This window comes from Osmerus eperlanus, chromosome 11 (genome assembly GCF_963692335.1).
Source record: "Osmerus eperlanus chromosome 11, fOsmEpe2.1, whole genome shotgun sequence".
NCBI lineage: Eukaryota > Metazoa > Chordata > Actinopteri > Osmeriformes > Osmeridae > Osmerus > Osmerus eperlanus.
This window is the reverse complement of record NC_085028.1, coordinates 7,708,780-7,727,942: the sequence shown is the minus strand read 5'-3', so window position 1 is coordinate 7,727,942 and position 19,163 is coordinate 7,708,780. Positions and strand designations below refer to the sequence as shown.

Here is a 19,163-nt window from a genome sequence, read left to right as displayed (position 1 = left end):
TCTCTCTATCAACCTATCCTGTCCTTTCTTTCTCTGACAGTTCCTTTATTATGGTACCGGTTAATCTGTTACCTTCGAGATGGGCTGGGATTAGTTGTGCCCACACCTGTGTGGATTATAAACCTGTCAGCGTTTCTGAACAGGACATGGGTATATAGGAGATCAGCAACTCTCAAACCTCAGTCTGGGTTTCAAAACGCGTGAACATATCAGTTGTTTGGAACTGTCTGTACATGCAAACTCACACTGCAAATTGTGTATATACTGTATACATGATTACTGTATAGATGGGATTACTGTAATGTCAGTTGTATGTGTTGTATGTGGGATTACTGTAATGTCATGGTATGTATATGAGTGTATGTGTGTTTGTGTGTCTACATGTGTCTGTGTGTGTGTGTGTATACTGTCTGGATCTTTAGGGGTATACCCCATGTTTTCATCCTGCTGACTGTGTGTGCATGTATTACTGTCACCCGTCACTACCTCGTCATTCGTGCTGTAATCCTGTCTGCGTGTGAGTGACAGGATAAACACATCTCCCTCTCTACAAGCGCAGCCACCTCTAATAGGATATTTGACCATATTAGTGAAGGGTCAAACAAGACCACAGAACACAAGTTACAAAATACTCCTACTGGGACTAGGACGAGAGTTATGATTGGGGCTAGAATTGGAGCTTGGACTCAGACTAGAGCGAGGGCTAGGGTGAGGTCTGGGTATAGAAATGGTACTATCAAAATCTTTGCAGGACTGTTAAGAGTTACAGAAATGGGATACACTTATGTGTCTATGTATGTGTGTGTGATGGGGTTATGGATGTAGCAAAGTAACCAATGAAATTGCATCACACTGAGCATGGTTGCATAGACCCACTGCATGGATTGGCTGAGGAGATACAGAGGCAGGGCTTGTCAGAGTAGTACTTCTGCCAGACAATTTGTAAGTGCAACAGCTATTCCCACCCACTCACCAAGATGCCTGTGTGTGAGAGAGAGGAAAGGCAGAGAGACAAAGATAAATGTGGAGAGAGGGAAGGGAAAGAGAGAGAGAGAGAGAGAGAGAGAGAGAGAGAGAGAGAGAGAGAGAACATGTATTTTTAATGAGCTCCACCAGCAGTGCTGCTTTACAGCAGTCTTTGTTCAGACTGGAATGGAGGGGAGAGGAGAGGAGAGAAAGGGAGGGGCAAGGAGAGGAGGGGATGCAGAGTCCTTGGCAGAGACTGACAGGGAAGCACATATGACAGACAGAGACAGGCTCTTCACAGATGGATGCACAAAATAGCAACATCACTCATGAAGGGGGGCATTAGTATGCATGCACACACACACACTTGCACATAACCATGGACTAATACATACAGCACACACCCATAAACACCCATATTTACACACACACACACACGTGTACATGTACCCACACATGCACCTCTCCCTCTGGCTCTGAGCTATAAGGCTCTCCTGCAGCCACTGTTATCAGAGAGAGAGAGAGAGCCGAGGAGGGAGGGAGCAGGAGGGGGGGAGGGAGGGGCCTTTGAACCAGGGAGAGGAAAGGGGAGGGAGCAAAAAGGCAGAGGAGGAGAGAAACAGCATCTGCGTGAAGAACGAAGGAGGGAGGGAGGGAGGAAGAGCACACAAGGGAGCCAGAGAGAGAGAGAGAGGGAGGGAGAGAGAGAGCAGGAGAGAGAGATCCAGAGGAGGACTGTGTCGGTAGGAGAAGGGGTCTTCCAGACTGGACAGGCCCAGAGGTGCCTGGATGGAGCATGGGCCAGGTTCTAGGATTCTCCAACTGCAGTGAGTCTGTCGGCTTTCCCTCTGCTCGTTTGTCTGCCCGTTTGTCAATACATGTGCTGCATTTCTCCTCCATCTTTCCTTCTCTCCCTCCATATCTTTCTCACCTTCCCTCCCTCCATATCTCTTCTGTCTCTTCCGGTGATAAACCTGTGGGTATACAGAGACCCACCTTGTTATTGTCTGTACTGCTGTGGAGTCATACTGCAGATGTTTGTGTGTGTTTGTGTGTGTGTTTGTGTGTGTGTGTGTGTGTGTTTTCTTAAGCATGGAGATAACACCAGTGTTTGTGTGTGTGTGTATCTATATCAAAGATAAAATATAAAGAGATGGAGAGAAGGATAAAGAGGATGTTAAAGGTATTGGTTGTGACTGTGTGCTTTCATCATTCACCCCCCTGACAACATAGTCTACCTAGTGCCCTTAATCCATACAGGCTGTAGAACTATAGTTTGTTTATTGTGTGTATGTGCGTCTGTGTGTTGATACGGGTTTACTCCTATAATTTAAAGTGGTTGATTTATAGTCTGATATCAGACCAGCTAATGTTGTTAATGCCCCCATCCCCCCATCCCCTCTGCCAGCACCACACAGTTCTGTACTGTAGTCCAGGGCTGCATGCTAGCTAGCTGTTAGCATAAAGACAGCATTAGCTTTACATTAGTTAGCTAGCTGTTAGCTTGTAGATCAAATATCTAAGCTATTAATTAGCTTACTAGCTGTTGGCCTAGAGGCAGCATACATCAGTTAGTAGCTTGCTGTTAGCATTAAAACAGCATTGTGTCTGTACCCTCAAACATAAGATTGGATTTCATTTTGTTGAACATAATGTCCCATGGGCAAATGGGAGAGAAACATTTGTCTTTGTAGATTCCCTTGTACTTGCATGAATGATGTATTCTATCTTTCTTTCAATTACAAATGTTTCCTCACCAACCTTAGATGTATTTCATATTGAGAGGGAGGTTTTGGACATCATGGACATAAAATAATGTTATCTCTTTGGGCTCATTTACAAATAGACGTTGGCTAAACTTCTAGAAAGGACAGAGATACACAGGACACTGTCTGCAGTTTCATGTTCAACAATAGACAACTGTCAATGTGACAATGTTCTTCTTGCAACATGCTCCTTTCTTATGTCTAACTCTCTTTTTCTCACACAGAGGAATTAGGTTCTGTCAACTCCACCCCCGACTCCACCCCTCCGTGCACAGACGGTAGGAGTGCACCACACTTCACAACAAATGCACCCCCTCTCATTCAGCATACTGCTGTAAATAAAAGATTCATGAATTCGGAAATAGACTTGCTCAGACACAGAACCACTTCAACTTCCACTGCCAGAACCACGTGGAGTCGGTCCACAGGTGTGTGTGTTCCCCTCCTCTGAAGTGTTTATTGCGGTGATGTATACAGCCTGACAAAGGGAGCCCCATCTTTGTCTGTAGCTCTTTCGTTCAGAGGCTGGTTACCTCTTTCCCTTTATCTTCAGCTCTCTGACATCACATGAGTATGCAAATGAGCAGGGCGCTGATGTCAAACACTACACGACAGGAGATGTTTTTAACATTAGTAGCACATTCTCTTTTCATGAATTAGGAATGTTTCAAATGATTAGTGATATATTCCCAGATAGTTTTTAAACACTGTAACGATTGAATGAAAGGTGCTATTGTTTGGTGGAGTTGTGGAACGTGCGTCCAGGTGAAAGGTGAAAGGTTGTGCGTGTGTTCCACAGGTGGGAATGAGGAGTCTGAGCTGTATGAGCTGCAGACAGCCCATGACTGGTCTGAGGAAGAGGAGCGTAACAGAGGAGGGGAGGATGAAGATTATGATGACGACGGTGATCTGGCGTCTTCCCCGTCGATCTGGGGGACGCCTCACCAGCACTCCTTCGAGCTCACCTTCTCCTACATCGCCATCGCTGAGGCCGAGGCCGTGGGCACCACGCGCCACTACCGCGAAGGCTCGGGACGCCGCAGGGGTGGGGCTAGGGTAGGCCGCACCCCCCTCGTGCGCACGGATACCTTGGAGACCCTCCTCCCCCTGGACTCCCCCGATGTGGAGTGGGACCCCCACGCCTTCCTTACCCGCGAGGAGGCAGAGGAAGGGGCGAGGAGGAGGAGGGAGGAGGAGGAGGAGGAGAGAGAGAGGAGGGTGAGACTGGCAGAGTCAGAAGCAGGGCCGAGACAGTCCTCTCTCCTGGATGGAGATCTGGAGGATCTGGAGAGGAACGTCACGCTGGGACGAGAGAGGGGGAGGAGGGAGTCTCCCCAGCATCATCATGGTGAGGGGGAAGAGGGGAAGAGGAGAGGATGGAGGGGCGAGGGGGAGAGGGGAGGAGGAAGAAAGGAGCTAGGGAGGGGAAGGGTGAGGAGGAGAAGGTTTGGCATCCAGTGGGAGAGGAGGAGGAGGGGAGGGAGACAGGAAGATGGGAGCAAAGAGAGGAGAAGGTTGGATGTACAGTGTGAGGTTTCTAGAGAAGTGGAAAATATTTAGTTAATGACTCCATCTTCCTCCTCTGTGGACCCACATGCTGACACGTCCTTGATAGGATCCTGACACATAAATATGAGCTAATACTGTCTGGGTGTCTGTGTGTGTGTGTGTGTTAGCACTGTAAAACTGACAACCCATTGCTTAATCAGATCAGATAAATTCTGATAAGTAAACCTCATCTCATTGGCCGAGAGGTAGAATCTGCAATGAAACTATCATTCAGTTTATCGGACACAGATTCAACTAAAATTCGAACTGTACTTTACTGTATGATTTTGTCACGATGATGTCACTTCCTCCTGTCCCATCCCCCACCAGCGACACAGCCCCCTGAGTTACTGGAGACCCTCGTCACCGTGGATGCCACTGTCATGCTGCTAACACCCATGCGTCCAGGAGGCGGGGCCAGCAGCGTTGTTTCATCCACTTCCTCTGCCCCTATTGGTCAAAACACTCAGGAACTGCTGGTCAGCGAACAGTGGTTCTCGGCTCTTAGCCTATCAGAGGGCCCCATGATATGTGCCCATATAGCAGGTATGGAAGTGCCAGGCTCACAAATTTATAATTTTTACATTGTGACGTGATTGTCTTCTAATCTGCTAATCTGTCCTGAGACTAGGGCTCTTCGGACCCTGTGTTTTGACGCAGACCAGTGAGAGATGTCGTGTTCTGGCCCCTGTCTACAGTGTGACCTCCAGTCCTATGTCCCCATACTTTCCCCATGTCCTCTGCATGTTTGTAATGATGCAGAGCGCTCTAATCAACCCTTCAATCGATTGATTCGTCAGAGAATAAAGGCTAGATCAGGTTCCCCTCCGTCCCGGAATAGAATATTCCTTTGGAAGACCAGCCTGAGTGTTCCGTTTCATCTCCATGACAACCTCCCCTCTTAGGATTTCAGAGACCATGGATGATAATTACATGGAAGTAATTCCTGTCTGTCTATCTGTCTGTCTGTCTGATGCAGAAAGAGAGAGTGAGGCAGGATGTTGGAAAGGAAGACAGACGGAGGGTCGAGAAAGAGATAGATTTCATCATCCCTGTTCAATGCAATCCAACTAAACCCTGTAGTTTATAGAGGGTGAGGGTCTACACTCTCTCTCTCTGCTATCTCTCTCTCTGCTATCTCTCTCTCGTCTATCTATCTCTCTGCTATCTCTCTCTCTGCTATCTCTCTCTCTGCTATCTCTCTCTCGTCTATCTATCTCTCTGCTATCTCTCTCTCTGCTATCTCTCTCTGCTATCTCTCACCACTTTCTCTGCTCTCTTTTCCTTTATCTCTTTCTCTCTCTCCCCCAGTCTCTCGGGTCTTTTACTTTCTCTCTCCACTCTCTTTCCCTCTCTCTCACTTTTTCTACTCCCCCTCTCCACACACACATCTATCTCTCCCCCTCTACCCCCCCCCTCCCTGGAACATGATTCATTGGTGACCATTCTGTTGACATGTTGTCCGGGTTCTATGTATCCCCTGTAAAACGAACCATCCAGTTAATGCAGTAGAATGTTCGATGACATTCATATTTAACTCATTAATATTCTGTCTGTCTGTCTATATCAGTAAATTTATAAGAGTCTTGAGGGGGCTGGGCTCTACAGTCCAGGGTATTTTTGGCCAGCAGAGTCCCAACGAGGATTGCTGACGGAGCGGGTATGGGGGAGGCAGGGGGGTGGGGGGGTGTTGGGGAGGCAGGGTGAGTCCAAAAACAGCTTTGAGGACAGAGCAGAGAGAGAAACAGAGATAGAGAGGAAGAGAGAGGCGAGTCGACGGTGGAACAACCAAAATGGCCAGCAAAGGTGAGGCATCGGGATTAAAGATAAAAGGGGATCGTTTGAGACAGGGGCTTTGACGTGAGGAGAGGAATGTCTGTATGAGGTTACAGAGAGACATGACACGTAGCAGCCAGGGGATGAAGTGTAGAGGTGTCTGGTCATTGATTACAGTAAGATACGGTTGAGTTACAGAGGCACGCAGGCAGGCAGGCAGACGGGCAGTCAGACAGACAGGTAGAAAGACAGACAGGCGGTCAGGGAGAGAGACAAACAGACAGACAAAAAGGCAGGCAGGCAGGTAGACATACAGGCACACAGACAGGCTGGGTATAGTTACTGAGATCGCTAGGCTATGAAGAGGCGTAGCTACATTTAGGAACTGTGTGTGTGGATTCAGCTGAGGTCTTGAGGAAGGGTTAGAGACTGGCCGCCCCCACAGAGTGGCTGACCAGGAGTGGACAGCGTGCTTGAACCGTGCCGAGAGGAGATTTCAAAGATCCTGTTTGACCGGTTGATTCACTGGGGAGTTTGAGATCACTGCAACGATCGAACAAATAGAGGTGTGTGTGTGGTCACTGAGAGGACTGCTAACAGAAAGGGTTTGTTTGTGTGTGTGTGTTCTGTGAGTTCTGTGAGCTTGGGATGTTAAATGTTTTTAGTGCCGATGGTTAATGCCAATGGTTAGTTTGTTTGTATGTCATTCATTTATTCATGCAGTCCATTGCTTGTATGTATGTATGTATGTGTGTGTGGGTGTGTGTGTGTCTTTGCCAGTTAGGAGTTGGAGTGCATTTAAAGGGTGTATTTTAGACTTGACTGGTCTCGCCTATTTGACAGTGTCTGTACTATTCTCAGAGTGTTGTCTTTTCATTAGGATTCATTATTCTCAACAGAATATCCGGCCATATGCTGTGAATACAACCGCCACAACTGTAGCTTTACCATTATCTTAATCTAGAATAGAGTCTGCCTGGTCTTTCCCAGACAGTAAAGTTTCCAGGGTGCTTTGATTCATCTTTGCATGGCACTTTTGAAGTAGTTCCCTGGAGTTTGTTGGGGCAACCTGCAGTACTTAAACATGCAGTACTTAAATCAAGTGCACCTCATGTATATGTCAGTAGCTTTGAACAGCCAGTAATTTACAATTTGTCTCAAACACACACACACACACACGCAGCTTGCCAGTATGAGTGACGACAACACCAAACCAGCCAGCCAGTCAGTATGTTACAGCCTGTTGCTGTCTGTTACAGTAGCTGCACCTGTCCTGACAAGGGACAGGTGTGCTCCAGGAGCATTGTGGGTATTCTTAGTGTGTGGTCATGTTCAAATATAGACCACCTGTTTGTAAGAGTGTGTTAGTTTGGCCTGTTCTCAGGCTGGTCCTGGCACACTGACAGACAGATATGGTAGACTGATCTCCAGGCTAGCATAGCTATACCAGCGCTAAGTGCAGTGTGAGGCCTTGTATTACTGTAGCCTTTGTTGATAAATGCCTTTCATGCCTTGGTATTCCTGAATTGTGTTTTGATATACAGACTAGAGCTGTGAGTTTGTGCTAAGGTAGGATACCATGTAGTGTAAAGCCTAGACTAGTTTTAATAAATGTTGTGTAGAGAAGGAGCAAGACAAGGAACGTTGAGGTCCAAGCCAGAATAGAAGGATTGGGGAGGGGCCTGGTAGCCACGGCTCCTGTTGCCGGGTGATAGGGTGTGGATAGGGGGCAGGGCCAGCTTGAAGACTGTCAGCAGGTGCTGCCAGAGTTCCTTTTCTCTTCTCTGCTTTCCTCTCTCTCTCTCTCTCTCTCTCTCTCTCTCTCTCTCTCTCTCTCTCTCTCTCTCTCTCTCTCTCTCTCTCTGTCTCTGTCTCTCTCTCTCTCTCTTCTTTCATCTCTTCCTTCTCTTCTTGTCCAGCCCTAGCCTTTATCTTGCTGGGGATCCTGTTAGTCTTTTCTCTACCTGATACAGAGTGGCGGAGAGAGAGAGTGAGGCAGAGGCAAAATCAGAAGGAGAGGCAGAGGCAGAAGGGTAGGCAGAGTCAGAAGAGTAGGCAGAGGCAGAGATAGAGGCAGGGATAGAGAACTTGCAGAAGGGGAAGCTGAGACAGAGGCAGAGGCAGACAGGGCCAGAGGCAGAAGGGGAAGAGGTTGACAGGGGCTGAACATGGCGTGGGTGGGTGATGTCTTGAAAGTAAAGACAGGCTCCACCTCTGTTCTGCTATCTTCAGCACCGTACTAAAATAACCCAGCTCCTCTACCCCTCTGCTGCAGCAGGTCCAGCCATCCGATGTGTTCTAAACAGTGGCAATCCACAACCCTAACTGTGTCTTTTGTCCTTGTTTCTCATCCATCTCTGTCAACCTCTCGCCTCTGTCCATCTCACACCTGTTTCCCTTCGGTCTTTTCATCCTTGACTTATCCTCTCCCCCTCTTGAACATCTCTCTTCCTCCTGTCATCCTCTTCTCCCCAGTGATGGACCTGATCTACTGGAAGGACACGGAGCGCACAGGCATGGTGTTTACAGGTCTGGTGGTGGGCCTGCTGTCCCTGTTCCAGCTCAGCCTGATCACCGTGGTGTCCTCCTTGTCCCTGGCCGCCATGTGTTTCACCATCTCCGTACGCATCTACTACAAACTGCTGAGTCTCATCAACGTTGGCGATGGCCAGCACCCCTTCAAGTAAGGCTCTGACCCCACCCACAGGTGTCCATGCTGTTTTTGAATAGATGAGTTGCACCTCATGTACTTTTTGATATAAATCAAGTTCACCCAGAAGTGGACAGATTTACAGCTACTGCTTTTTCTTTATGAATCTCTTCCTCTCATCATAATTCCCTTCCCTCTCTTCCTGCCTTCTCCTCTCCTCTCCTCTCTCTTTCTCCACTCATCCCCTATTTCTCTGCCCTCCCTTCTCTCCTTTCTCTTCACCTTCTCTCTCTTCCTACCCCCCCCCCTTATCTGTGCCCCCCAGGGCCTACCTGGACATGGACATATCTCTGGCAGGGGAGCAGACTGAGCAGTACATGCAGAGAGCCATCGTGCTGACGGTCTCTGCCATCAACACCCTAAAGGGGCTCATATGTGTCGGCAGCTTCTTCGACTCCCTCAAGGTGAGACAGCCATCTGGGTATTGACCCTCCGCTGCATCAAGGGGTTTGATTGGCCGACATGAAAGTGTTTCTGTCTTAGAGAGAGAGACAATCCGGGGTCCCTTTCCTTTTGTCTGTTTCTTTCTCTCTTCCTCTCTCTCTTCCTCTCCATCTCTCCCTGTTGTCTCCCATTCATTATGTTTTTCTGTCCCTCTCTCTGTTATTTCAGTCTCTCCCCAGTCTCTGGAACCTTCTTCAACCTCTGTGTTTACAGGAGTTTGTCTTGTCACAAACCATCAGCATCACCTTTAAACACTCCTCGCCCTGCCCTCTCGCTCGCCCCCACTCTTTCATTAGTGTAGACATCCCTCTTCTCCTTTCCCTCCCTCGTTCACTGAGCCTGACAGTATGGTTGCCAGCTCAGAGAGGAGAAAGGCTATGCTGGGGGCATTCCACCCCTTGATTATCTCTCTCTTCTGCTCTTTCTATCTCTCCCTTTCTCTCTATCTCTCTTTTTATCTCCCTCCCTCACTCTCCCTCTTCCTCTCCATTGCTCCCTGTTATTTTATGCTTCTCCAACTCCCCTCTCTCCCTTTCTCTCTCTATCTTTGCAGTGCAAACATCCCTCTTCCTCTCTTCTCCTCTCCTCCTCTGTCTTCTCTCTTTCTCTCTGATGAGAAAGGCCAGGACACCGCCCCCTGTTGCTATACCCAAAATCGACTGCAGCATAACTCATTACCATAACAACCATGTTCTTCTGCGTGCTTCCTCAAATGACATCTCTCCTTAGATGTGTATCGTGCAGCTCTTATCTATTACATTAGTAGCATCCATACTTTAGGCTCCTATTATTTTATAGGTTCTCCTCTGTGTCCTGCTTTCTGTTCTGCTCTGTATTCTGGACAGGGTTATTTCCCTGGTTCTTCCTTGCCTTCTATCTTGGGTTCTATCTGACATGCGTTCTGTTCTGGATCATCCCTTGGCTTGTGGGTTCTCCACTTGGTTCTCCCATTGGTTCTGTCCTGGGTTCTGTCCTGGCTTTTGTCCTGGGTTCTATCCTGGCTTTTTTGCTGCTGTGGGTCTGCTGTGGGTCTGCAGTGGGTCTGCAGTGGGTCTGCAGTGGGTCTGCTGTGGGTCTGCTGTGGGTCTGCAGTGGGTCTGCTGTGGGTCTGCTGTGGGTCTGCAGTGGGTCTGCTGTGGGTCTGCTGTGGGTCTGCTGTGGGTCTGCTGTGGGTCTGCTGTGGGTCTGCTGTGGGTCTGCTGTGGGTCTGCAGTGGGTCTGCTGTGGGTCTGCTGTGGGTCTGCAGTGGGTCTGCTGTGGGTCTGCAGTGGGTCTGCTGTGGGTCTGCTGTGGGTCTGCAGTGGGTCTGCTGTGGGTGTGAGGACCCGATGTCCTCGTGTATTTCTGTCCTCAGAGCCCATGTCCCTTCTGATATACCACAGAAGCATGTTGCCACGGTAATACTAGATGTTCTGCACAGTTTAGACCTTCTGACTGATCCTGACAAACCCCATGCCTCCCCTCTCCAGAAAAGTTACACCTAAAGCTGCAATGCTGATAACTGTAACTTATAGTACTTTATAATGGATTTATATCCAGGAAGTTGGAAAGATGATTATTCACAAGACGGTAGTAGAGGCAGAGTAGGAGGGCTGTGAGTTGTAGAATGTAATAGAGCTGGAATGTGATTAATCTGTGCAATGAATCTAGATATCATCCACTCCCACAGTAAAACAACTCACATGACAAGGCTTCAGGAGCTTAGTCTAAACCTTTAGGGAACGTGTTAAGAATCTAAATAGACTGGGGTGGCCTACTTGTTTTCAGTATAACAGACACTGATACACAAGCCCCTCAGCACAGTCAGGATGGTAGCCCTGGGGGGTTGTGAGGTTGGGCCCCCCTGGCCCTGATCCTGACCCCCCCCCCCCAGTTTGCCTCTGCTCAACCCTGACCTGGCCAGTATGTGACATACTGCACTACACAGGGGGAACGGAGAAGGGTGGAGGGGGGGTGACAGAGGGAAAGAGAGGGAGAGAGGTAGAGGGAAAGAGAGGGAGAGAGGGAGAGGGAAAGAGAGAGAGGTAGAGGGAAAGAGAGGGAGAGATGGAGAGGGAAAGAGGGAGAGAGGTAGAGGGAAAGAGGGAGAGAGAGGGAGAGAGAGGGAGAGATGGAGAGGGAAAGAGGGAGAGAGGTAGAGGGAAAGAGGGAAAAAGGGAGAGGGAAAGAGGGACCGAGGTAGAGGAAAAGAGAGGGAGAGAGGGACACAGAGAGAGGGAGAGTGAAAGAGAGGGAGAGAGGTAGAGGGAAAGAGAGGGAGAGAGAAAGAGAGGGGTGAGGGTGGTCTCGTTTTCTTTGAGAGAGAGGGGTGTCTTGTTTCAGGGGTCTTGGAGATATTAAAGCCTACCGCCTATCATCACACACACACACACACAGCACGCTCACACACAGCGCTGACACACACACACTGCTCAAAATTGAGTTAATGTTGGTCTGTAAGATATTTAAGAAATGTGTTTCTCATGAAGCTAACTGGGGGTTTCCTGTCTTTGCTTTCTATTTCCGGTATGTGTTTGATCTCATTGATGTCAGTTCCTGGCCCTGGTGTATCTGGTGACATACCTGGGAGATCTGTGTAATGGCCTTACTCTGCTGATCATTGGTAAGACACACACACACACCCACACATACACACACACACATGCACACACACACACATGCACGCACACACTCACACACATTAATGTATTCCCTTCTTCTCTTCTCTCCTTTCTTCTTCCTCTCCAGGTGTGATTGCTGTTTTTTCAGTCCCACTATTCTACAGACAACGCCAGGTAAAGTCTGTGTGTGTATGCTGCTCGTACAGTCTATTCAGGAGTGTGCGCATGTGTGTATGCTGCTCGTACAGTCTATTCAGGAGTGTGCGCATGTGTGTATGCTGCTCGTACAGTCTATTCAGGAGTGTGCGCATGTGTGTATGCTGCTCGTACAGTCTATTCAGGAGTGTGTGCGTGTGTGTATGCTGCTCGTACAGTCTATTCAGGAGTGTGTGCGTGTGTGTATGCTGCTCGTACAGTCTATTCAGGAGTGTGTGCGTGTGTGAGGGTAAGACAAAATGAGAGAAACAGAAACAGAAAGAAACATGTTGCCATGTTATGTGCTTAGATACCTAGACGCATATCATTTATAGGGGCGTGTTTATACAGTCCTGTAATTGTTTGTCTCAGGAACAAGTGGACAGTGTCATAGCAAGAATCCAGGCTAACATTGACAACATCAAGGACATGTGAGTATGGGCGCCACCTAGTGGCCAAATAGAAGACTGACAGCGTGCTTACTGGTATTTTTCCACTGCACACACTTCCAGTGAATCATGTATTGATTTCTGCATGCATCCCTGCCATGCATCCCTGCCATGTTAGACCTTTAGGAGAGAAGAGGATCTGTTCATTAATCTCTGTGACCGACTATCAAATGTGACATACATAGCAGGGGTAACAATCTCTCTCTCTTTCTCTCTCTCCATCAGTCTCCAGAGAATTGCCCAGGGCGGTGGCCCCCTTCCAGACCCCACCCCTGGTGGTGCCAAACCCAAAGACCAGTGAAACGACAGGAACGAGAGGAGGATGAGAGGGGGATCAGAGGAGGATGAGAGGGGGCGATGAGAGTAGGACGAGAGGAGAAAAGGAAGGAGGAGAGGAGGAGGTGTCACTTAGATGTCTTACCCAGCAGTCTGTGTCCTGAGGGCTGGGCTCCTGAGTTTAGAGGGAGGTATGGAGGGGTGGGGGTGGGGGGTTTGGGTGGGGGGTGGGCAGTACAAGAGCTAAAAGAGGACAAGGTCAGTCATGTGATTCCCGGATGAAAGTTTACTGTTTTCATGAAGAGACATGACCAAGGTCAGCTCCTCGTCTTCATTGTCAACAGTCACCTGGTGTCCCGACCATTATGGGATGGCTCCAGTGAACCACAACTGTGTTTCGATGAGGTAACGACACCAGGGACGTGCGATCCATCATCGCCTGAAGGCACCTGCCACAGCATGAAGAGAAGAAGAGAGGTGGGGGGGGGGGGGGTGTAGGTGTCAGACTCTAGAGTTGTAGTGCTTGAACCTGTGAAGGTGATGAGTCTGCAGGGTTAGAGGTCACTAGGTCAGAGCTGGTCAATCCAATGTTACAGGTCAGAGGTCACCCAGTCGGGGTTTAGTGTTTTTCACGGAACCCCCAAAACATGGAATCAGGATGTGTGTGTGTGTTTGTGTGTGTGCGTGCGTGCGTATGTGTACAGTAGGTAAGTTGACCTACAGCTTGCTGAACTGAACCTGTGTTACCTAAGAGCCTATTAAAATGACATCTGTTCTTTTTCTTTTCAGAAACGTATTTTGCCTTTTTCTTATTTCTGTCACCACACATTCAAGTGACCATGAACTCCTGATTTCTATCACGTGTTCTGTTGTTCCTCGTGTAGCACATCCTTCAGAGTTATTTTTCGCCACCCTCCATAGAAACTTCAAATGGTCCGGAAGTACATGATGTTGTCTGATAGGAGTAGCAAAAGTAACCAGTGGATTAATGATAATATTGAACCCTATATTCCCATTGGTAGCCTACTATATGGTATGGATACAGTTTGCCTCCTGTGTCCCACGTGATATCAGAAGTATATAAGCTTGACACCAAAGAGCTTGTGAACAAAACAGAAAGAGAATCAGTCATGCATCAAATTCTATTTAATTGTTGATCCAGTCAGTCTCTACTTTCATCTCCATCTCCTCTTCTTCTTTCTCTTTATCTCCACCTCCTCTCCTTCTATCTCTCCAGAAGACATCCTTAGTGCTCACTAACAGTAGGTGCCTTTCTAACTGCAGATGTAAGCCTAGCCCACCAGTAGTGCATGGCAGCGACCCATCCTCCAGTTAGACCTCACAGCATCCAGAAACATCTCCCGTTTCATTCCATCTACATTCCATTTCATCTACACTGCTTCATCTCAGCTATCACCTCCCCAGAAACTCAAAACAGCCTGTTCAGTGTAGAATGATAACATGACATCTCAATGATGTAATTCACAACGATGTGCGTATCATCGCGTCACTCCCATTTGTGATGTCACATTTCCAAGGAATGCAGCATCTAGGGTCTATGCTCATCTCTGTTAGGCTCCTGCACTCCTCTCTGCCTCAGGACTGTGTGTTTGGACTGTGGTCCCATGCTGGATACAGGACTGTGTGTGGTTGGACTGTGGTCCCATGCTGGATACAGGACTGTGTTAGAAATACACTTCCTGTACTGCTACCCTCCTGTAGGTTTTTCAAATGTGTACTCCAACCATAATTATACTTATTCTGCATCTGCATATCAGCAAGCAAACTATGTAAATTATGATAATAGGGTTTAATATTATAATTAATGATGTACAAAGTCATATAATTATGTGTTTGTCAGATTCGGGTGTGTGGGACTAGGACTGGAATGAAAACCTACAGCAGGGTAGCTGTCCAGAAGCATTGTAAGAGAGTGCTGCTAGAGTGATGTTCAGACTCTAGTAAATTTCATTACTAACACGATGTCTGGGCTCAGATTGCAGAACAAAAAGTCTCTCCTTCTGGAGACCTCTTGGATGGTTGGTCATTGGTCTTGTGTTGGAATTTTTTCAACTGTTGCATGTCAAGGTGTGTTGGGATTTTCAACAGGAAGTTTCAGTGACCGAGAACTCACAAACAGTGCCCACTGGAGTCAGATAAAGAGCGGTTGAAATTCCAGTGTTCACATAAATTGGTAAATCGGTGATTAGTCCCCCCCCCCCCGTGACATGTATTACCAGGGGTGCCGTAACGGGGTGGAAGATGAGGATGACTCTAAGGGCCCTGGTCAGACAGGGGCTGAACCCCATACTTCCTGTATGATCTTGATGTTGGGGCCTGGAGTACAAATTAGCAAGGGTGCCCAGAAACCCTAGCGGGGCCCCTGTGTTGGATAGCACTTTCACAATGAACACTCGTCATGATCTGTGAGCTCTAAATCTCAGTGTTTAGAGCTATACACACTGCATTTCTCTTTGACATTTCGGCAAGCTTTCTGCATTTGAAGGCTGAAGATGTCACAGTGTATGAGTCAAGGATATGAGATCTTACTCTTTAGTCTTACTGTAAACATTTGCCGTAGTTTTATCCCACACTCAAGGTTTCTTTTGTATTCAGACCAATCGAGAGTGTAGCCCAACTTTTAACCATGCAATAATACATTAAAGAAAGTCTTAAATGAAAGAAAAATGAATAAAGATTTTGACATGAATTTTGTGTTTGGTGATATCCTTTTGTTCTTCTTCTAAATGAAAGAAAATCTTGCATCCACGATGCAATATGGATCCTTCTTTAGCCACAAGGAGGCGACATGGGTCAACCTAACAGCAGCGCACACCTGTGTCGCTCCCCCTTTCTAGACCATGTATAAAACAAGGCCGTAACCATGAAGTCAACATTGGGGGGGGCGAAATCTGCTGGGGAGTCTGAGGGTCCCCCCTAAAAACTTTAACGTTTAATTATGAATATGATAATTTTTTTATGATAATTTCGGACAGCGTGCGTGGTTGCCTGTCGTAGCATAGCACAATTATATATTTTGTATTTGTATTTTTATATCAATATTGGGGGGGACATTTTCACCAGATTTGAATATTGGGGGGGGGGGGGGGGTGTTTGGACAGTGACTCCGCAGGATATATTGTAGCCAACACATGCCAAGTGACACGGGGATATCTTTAGACGCGTTCAAGGGAATCACCCGACGGTAAAATAGACCAAAAGTGACAGAACAGACTAAAAAAGCATGCCAGCTTTACTTACGTTATCGTTGCTAGCTACAGATGAGTGTACACAGCATACAGTCCTCACCTAGGCCTAACTAGAAGGCTTGCCCGCTGCGCTGTTGAAAGGTCAGAGAGTGACAAAATAGATAAGATAACAGCGTTTTTAAAATGGCAACACGAGGACAAGTCTCAACATGACTTAGTTGTCCTGCGGCGATCCTAAACTAGTCTCCGGAAACATAATTTGTCGACTTGGGTCTGTTAAACCATAATTCACTAGCAATGTTTTACTGGCTAGGGCCTACAGTATTTTTTTGTTAGTTTATGCAATGTAGGCCTATGTTGATTGATACGGATTGAAAGTTTCCTCGAGTGTCCTGTAGGCAACCTTTTATGTAGACAGCTTGGATAACGGATGAATGTGTTTATAATCATAGGTTCTAAACAAACAATAGGCCTATGCTAAATCAGGCTCACTTCCAATAAATAACATGAATAATGAATGAAATGACAGGCTACCGCCCACAGAGCTGCGTACCTTCTTCAAATCCACGCGCGCTTCCTTTCTGAACTCCGATGGGAGTAAAGGGAGGAGATATGCAAATAGATTGAGTTTATATAGTAACCCGTCACTCCTCTGTGTAACGAGTGGATGCAAATGGTCCAAAAGTAGCCTACGTTTCGGTACCACACAAAAGGAATAGCAGCCGTGGGGACGAGGCAACATATAGTACAGGCTACATGCGGTGGCCAGGCTTTAGCTTCGCTTGATTTTGTTTCACTGACAACTTTTATATTGACTTTTCTCATGGTGGTCTTTTTATATGCTCCTCGTGGAGTGAGCAGACATCGTCGGGGTTCAGCTTGTTGACTGTCACCTTCTGTCCAGATGGAATACAGCAAGACCATGGCTCCGCCAGTGCCGCCGCACAACACCAAGAGTTCCCGTCCAGGACAGGGCCAGGAGCGGGTGCTGAAGTGCGTACTGCTTGGCGATGGAGCGGTGGGCAAAACCAGCTTGGTTGTCAGCTACACAACGAATGGATATCCGACGAAATACGTCCCGACCGCCTTTGACAACTTCTCAGGTAAAACAAACGTATCAACACCCTAAATCTACTTTTCTTTAGACCTTTCCCCATTTGTCCTGCAATCAATTTTCTACGTGTCTTATAAATATTTTTTGTGCACTTTGGAGGAATCTATAGCTTGCATTAATCATGTGAACAGCCCTCTCTGACCTCTCACCATAAAATAATTAGCTTCTGCAAGATTGTGGCTTTGATAGCCTGCATTGTTATGAGTTATAAATCATCTTAGACTCAACTTTAAAAAAAACTTTTACTGAACTTAGCGATAATGCATGCATGTTTGGCTATGTGACTATAGGCTATTGATAATGTCACAACCTCATGCCCGTGTAATAGCCAAGTAACAAATGCCATATGTTGTTTTTATTGTAGTAGCCTAACAGCCCGTCGATAATCAATCTTAACAGTAACATTGTATCAAGAGTAACTAGGTCCCGCTCCCCGCTCGCTGGCTAAGCAATGCTTCACTCGGCGCACCCACCTTTCTGTCACTGTCTAGCAGAGATTCTAAATCAAACTGTCCGTTTGCTTCCTCAATGAAGATTCTAACTGCCTCGCAGAATTACATTTTTCGAAATATTACCACCAGCTAGCCTGTTTAATAGGCTTTTACAAAACAGATGGGAGAGAGAGCGAGAGAGAGTGAAAAAGGTAGACAGAAAGAGAGTGAGAGAGAGAGTGAGAGAGAGAGAGAGAGAGAGAGAGAGAGAGTGAAAGAAAGAAAGAAAGAAAGAGAGAGAGAGAGAGTGAGAGAAAGGAAGGAAGGAAGAAAGAAAGGGAGAAAGGGAGAAAGGGAGAGAAATACTTTAAGGGTACTTGTTGAAACTAACCAGAGTTGGCATGAGATTAAATCGCCCGCAGGATCGGCGTTATCTGCTCATTATTGCTTAGCTTCCCTGTGTTCTGAAACTCCCTTTGAAGTTTTGCACTTAACAGCAATCTCAGGAATACTCCCTCAAGACTTCACCTCAGACTGAAGTGACAATTACTATATAATTACCACATAATTGTCTGTTGGTTTTACAATATCACACCCATACCATGCACCCTTAACTTGGTCCTTCAGGTCAGTGTAAACGTATTACCTTCATAGACCACAACTTTGGTCAGAGACCCAACTTTGATCCATCTCCCTCTACTTCTCTTTCTCTCTTTCTCTCTATATATCTCTATCTCCATGCCCTCTAAATTCCAATCCTAAACTCTCAGCAGCACACACTTTTTTCTATCTCACACATAACCACACATGCAGGAAGGGACATGAGGGTCAGAGATTGCACAACTGTCTGTGTCTCTCTCTCTCTCTCTCTCTCTCTCTCTCTCTCTCTCTCTCTCTCTCTCTCTCTCTCTCTCTCTCTCTCTCTCTCTGCCACTCTGGAGAGGGTACATCTGTTACCAGGACTCAGGGCTGAGATTGTCTTTCAGTCTGCGCGTGTATGTGTGTGCGCATGCGTGTCACAGAGAGGGATTGTAGTTGTGTGAGTCCGGGTGATGACATCACCTCTGTGCCCCGGCATCACAGTAACCCAGTTCTGTAAGACTCTTCTGTCCAGTTATGCAACACCACAGGTGATGAGGAGATGTGTGTGTGTGGGGGTGGGGGGAAGAGAGAGAAAGAGAGAAGGAGGGGGAACGGTAGTTCGGGCCACTCAAGAGTGGGTCGAATCAAAGGAGTATTGTATGTCATGGGTTTGAAAGCTATTGCACAATGGCAGCTCCCCCTGCTCCACCCCCCCCCCCCCCTCCCCTACTCCCTTGTGGGCTCGGGCGCAGTGTGTCGTCGGGGGCTGGCCCCTGCGCTGCTTTGATCAGGCAGGATGACGGTACGCGGGGGTAACCGCTTCCAGGCGATGCACATTGTTCTGGACGCAGCTCTCTCCATGAGCCCATGCTGGGAGGGAGGTGAGTCATCCTCTGGGCCGGCTGGCTGGGAGAGGCCCGGTGGAAACACCTCAGCTTTGTTGTTATACTTAGAGAATAAGTGGAGCGCTTGGCTCAGGCTTCTGAGGCAGAATAGAGGACACACACATCAGAGCACCCTAGTAAACTGTTATAGCTTTTACCGTAACCTGGAGTGTGTGTGGGCGAGTTGGGGGGTGGCAGAACGTGAGTGTGTTG

General features: G+C 47.5%; 2 protein-coding genes and 1 long non-coding RNA gene across 3 annotated transcripts in view; all 3 read left to right on the top strand.

The window, feature by feature from the left end:
- The first annotated feature begins 1,700 nt into the window (after positions 1–1,700).
- rtn2a (reticulon 2a) lies at positions 1,701–13,522 on the top strand. Its single transcript, XM_062472868.1, has 10 exons — positions 1,701–1,793; positions 2,957–3,010; positions 3,532–4,080; positions 4,611–4,826; positions 8,532–8,739; positions 9,032–9,170; positions 11,743–11,812; positions 11,938–11,984; positions 12,378–12,436; positions 12,680–13,522. Exons 1-10 carry the CDS (start codon positions 1,763–1,765, stop codon positions 12,753–12,755), a joined length of 1,449 nt encoding a protein of 482 aa, XP_062328852.1. The 5' UTR covers positions 1,701–1,762; the 3' UTR covers positions 12,756–13,522.
- A 592-nt stretch (positions 13,523–14,114) lies between these two features.
- On the top strand, positions 14,115–15,440 carry LOC134028946 (uncharacterized). Its single transcript, XR_009931595.1, has 2 exons — positions 14,115–14,842; positions 14,887–15,440. It is a non-coding gene; the product is annotated as an uncharacterized LOC134028946 (long non-coding RNA).
- Positions 15,441–16,545: 1,105 nt separating this feature from the next.
- rhoub (ras homolog family member Ub) overlaps positions 16,546–19,163 on the top strand; it is a 5,726-nt gene continuing 3,108 nt past the window's right edge. The window contains 1 exon segment of the mRNA XM_062472605.1: positions 16,546–17,042. Coding sequence (XP_062328589.1) covers positions 16,844–17,042 — 199 coding nt within the window. The 5' untranslated portion in view covers positions 16,546–16,843.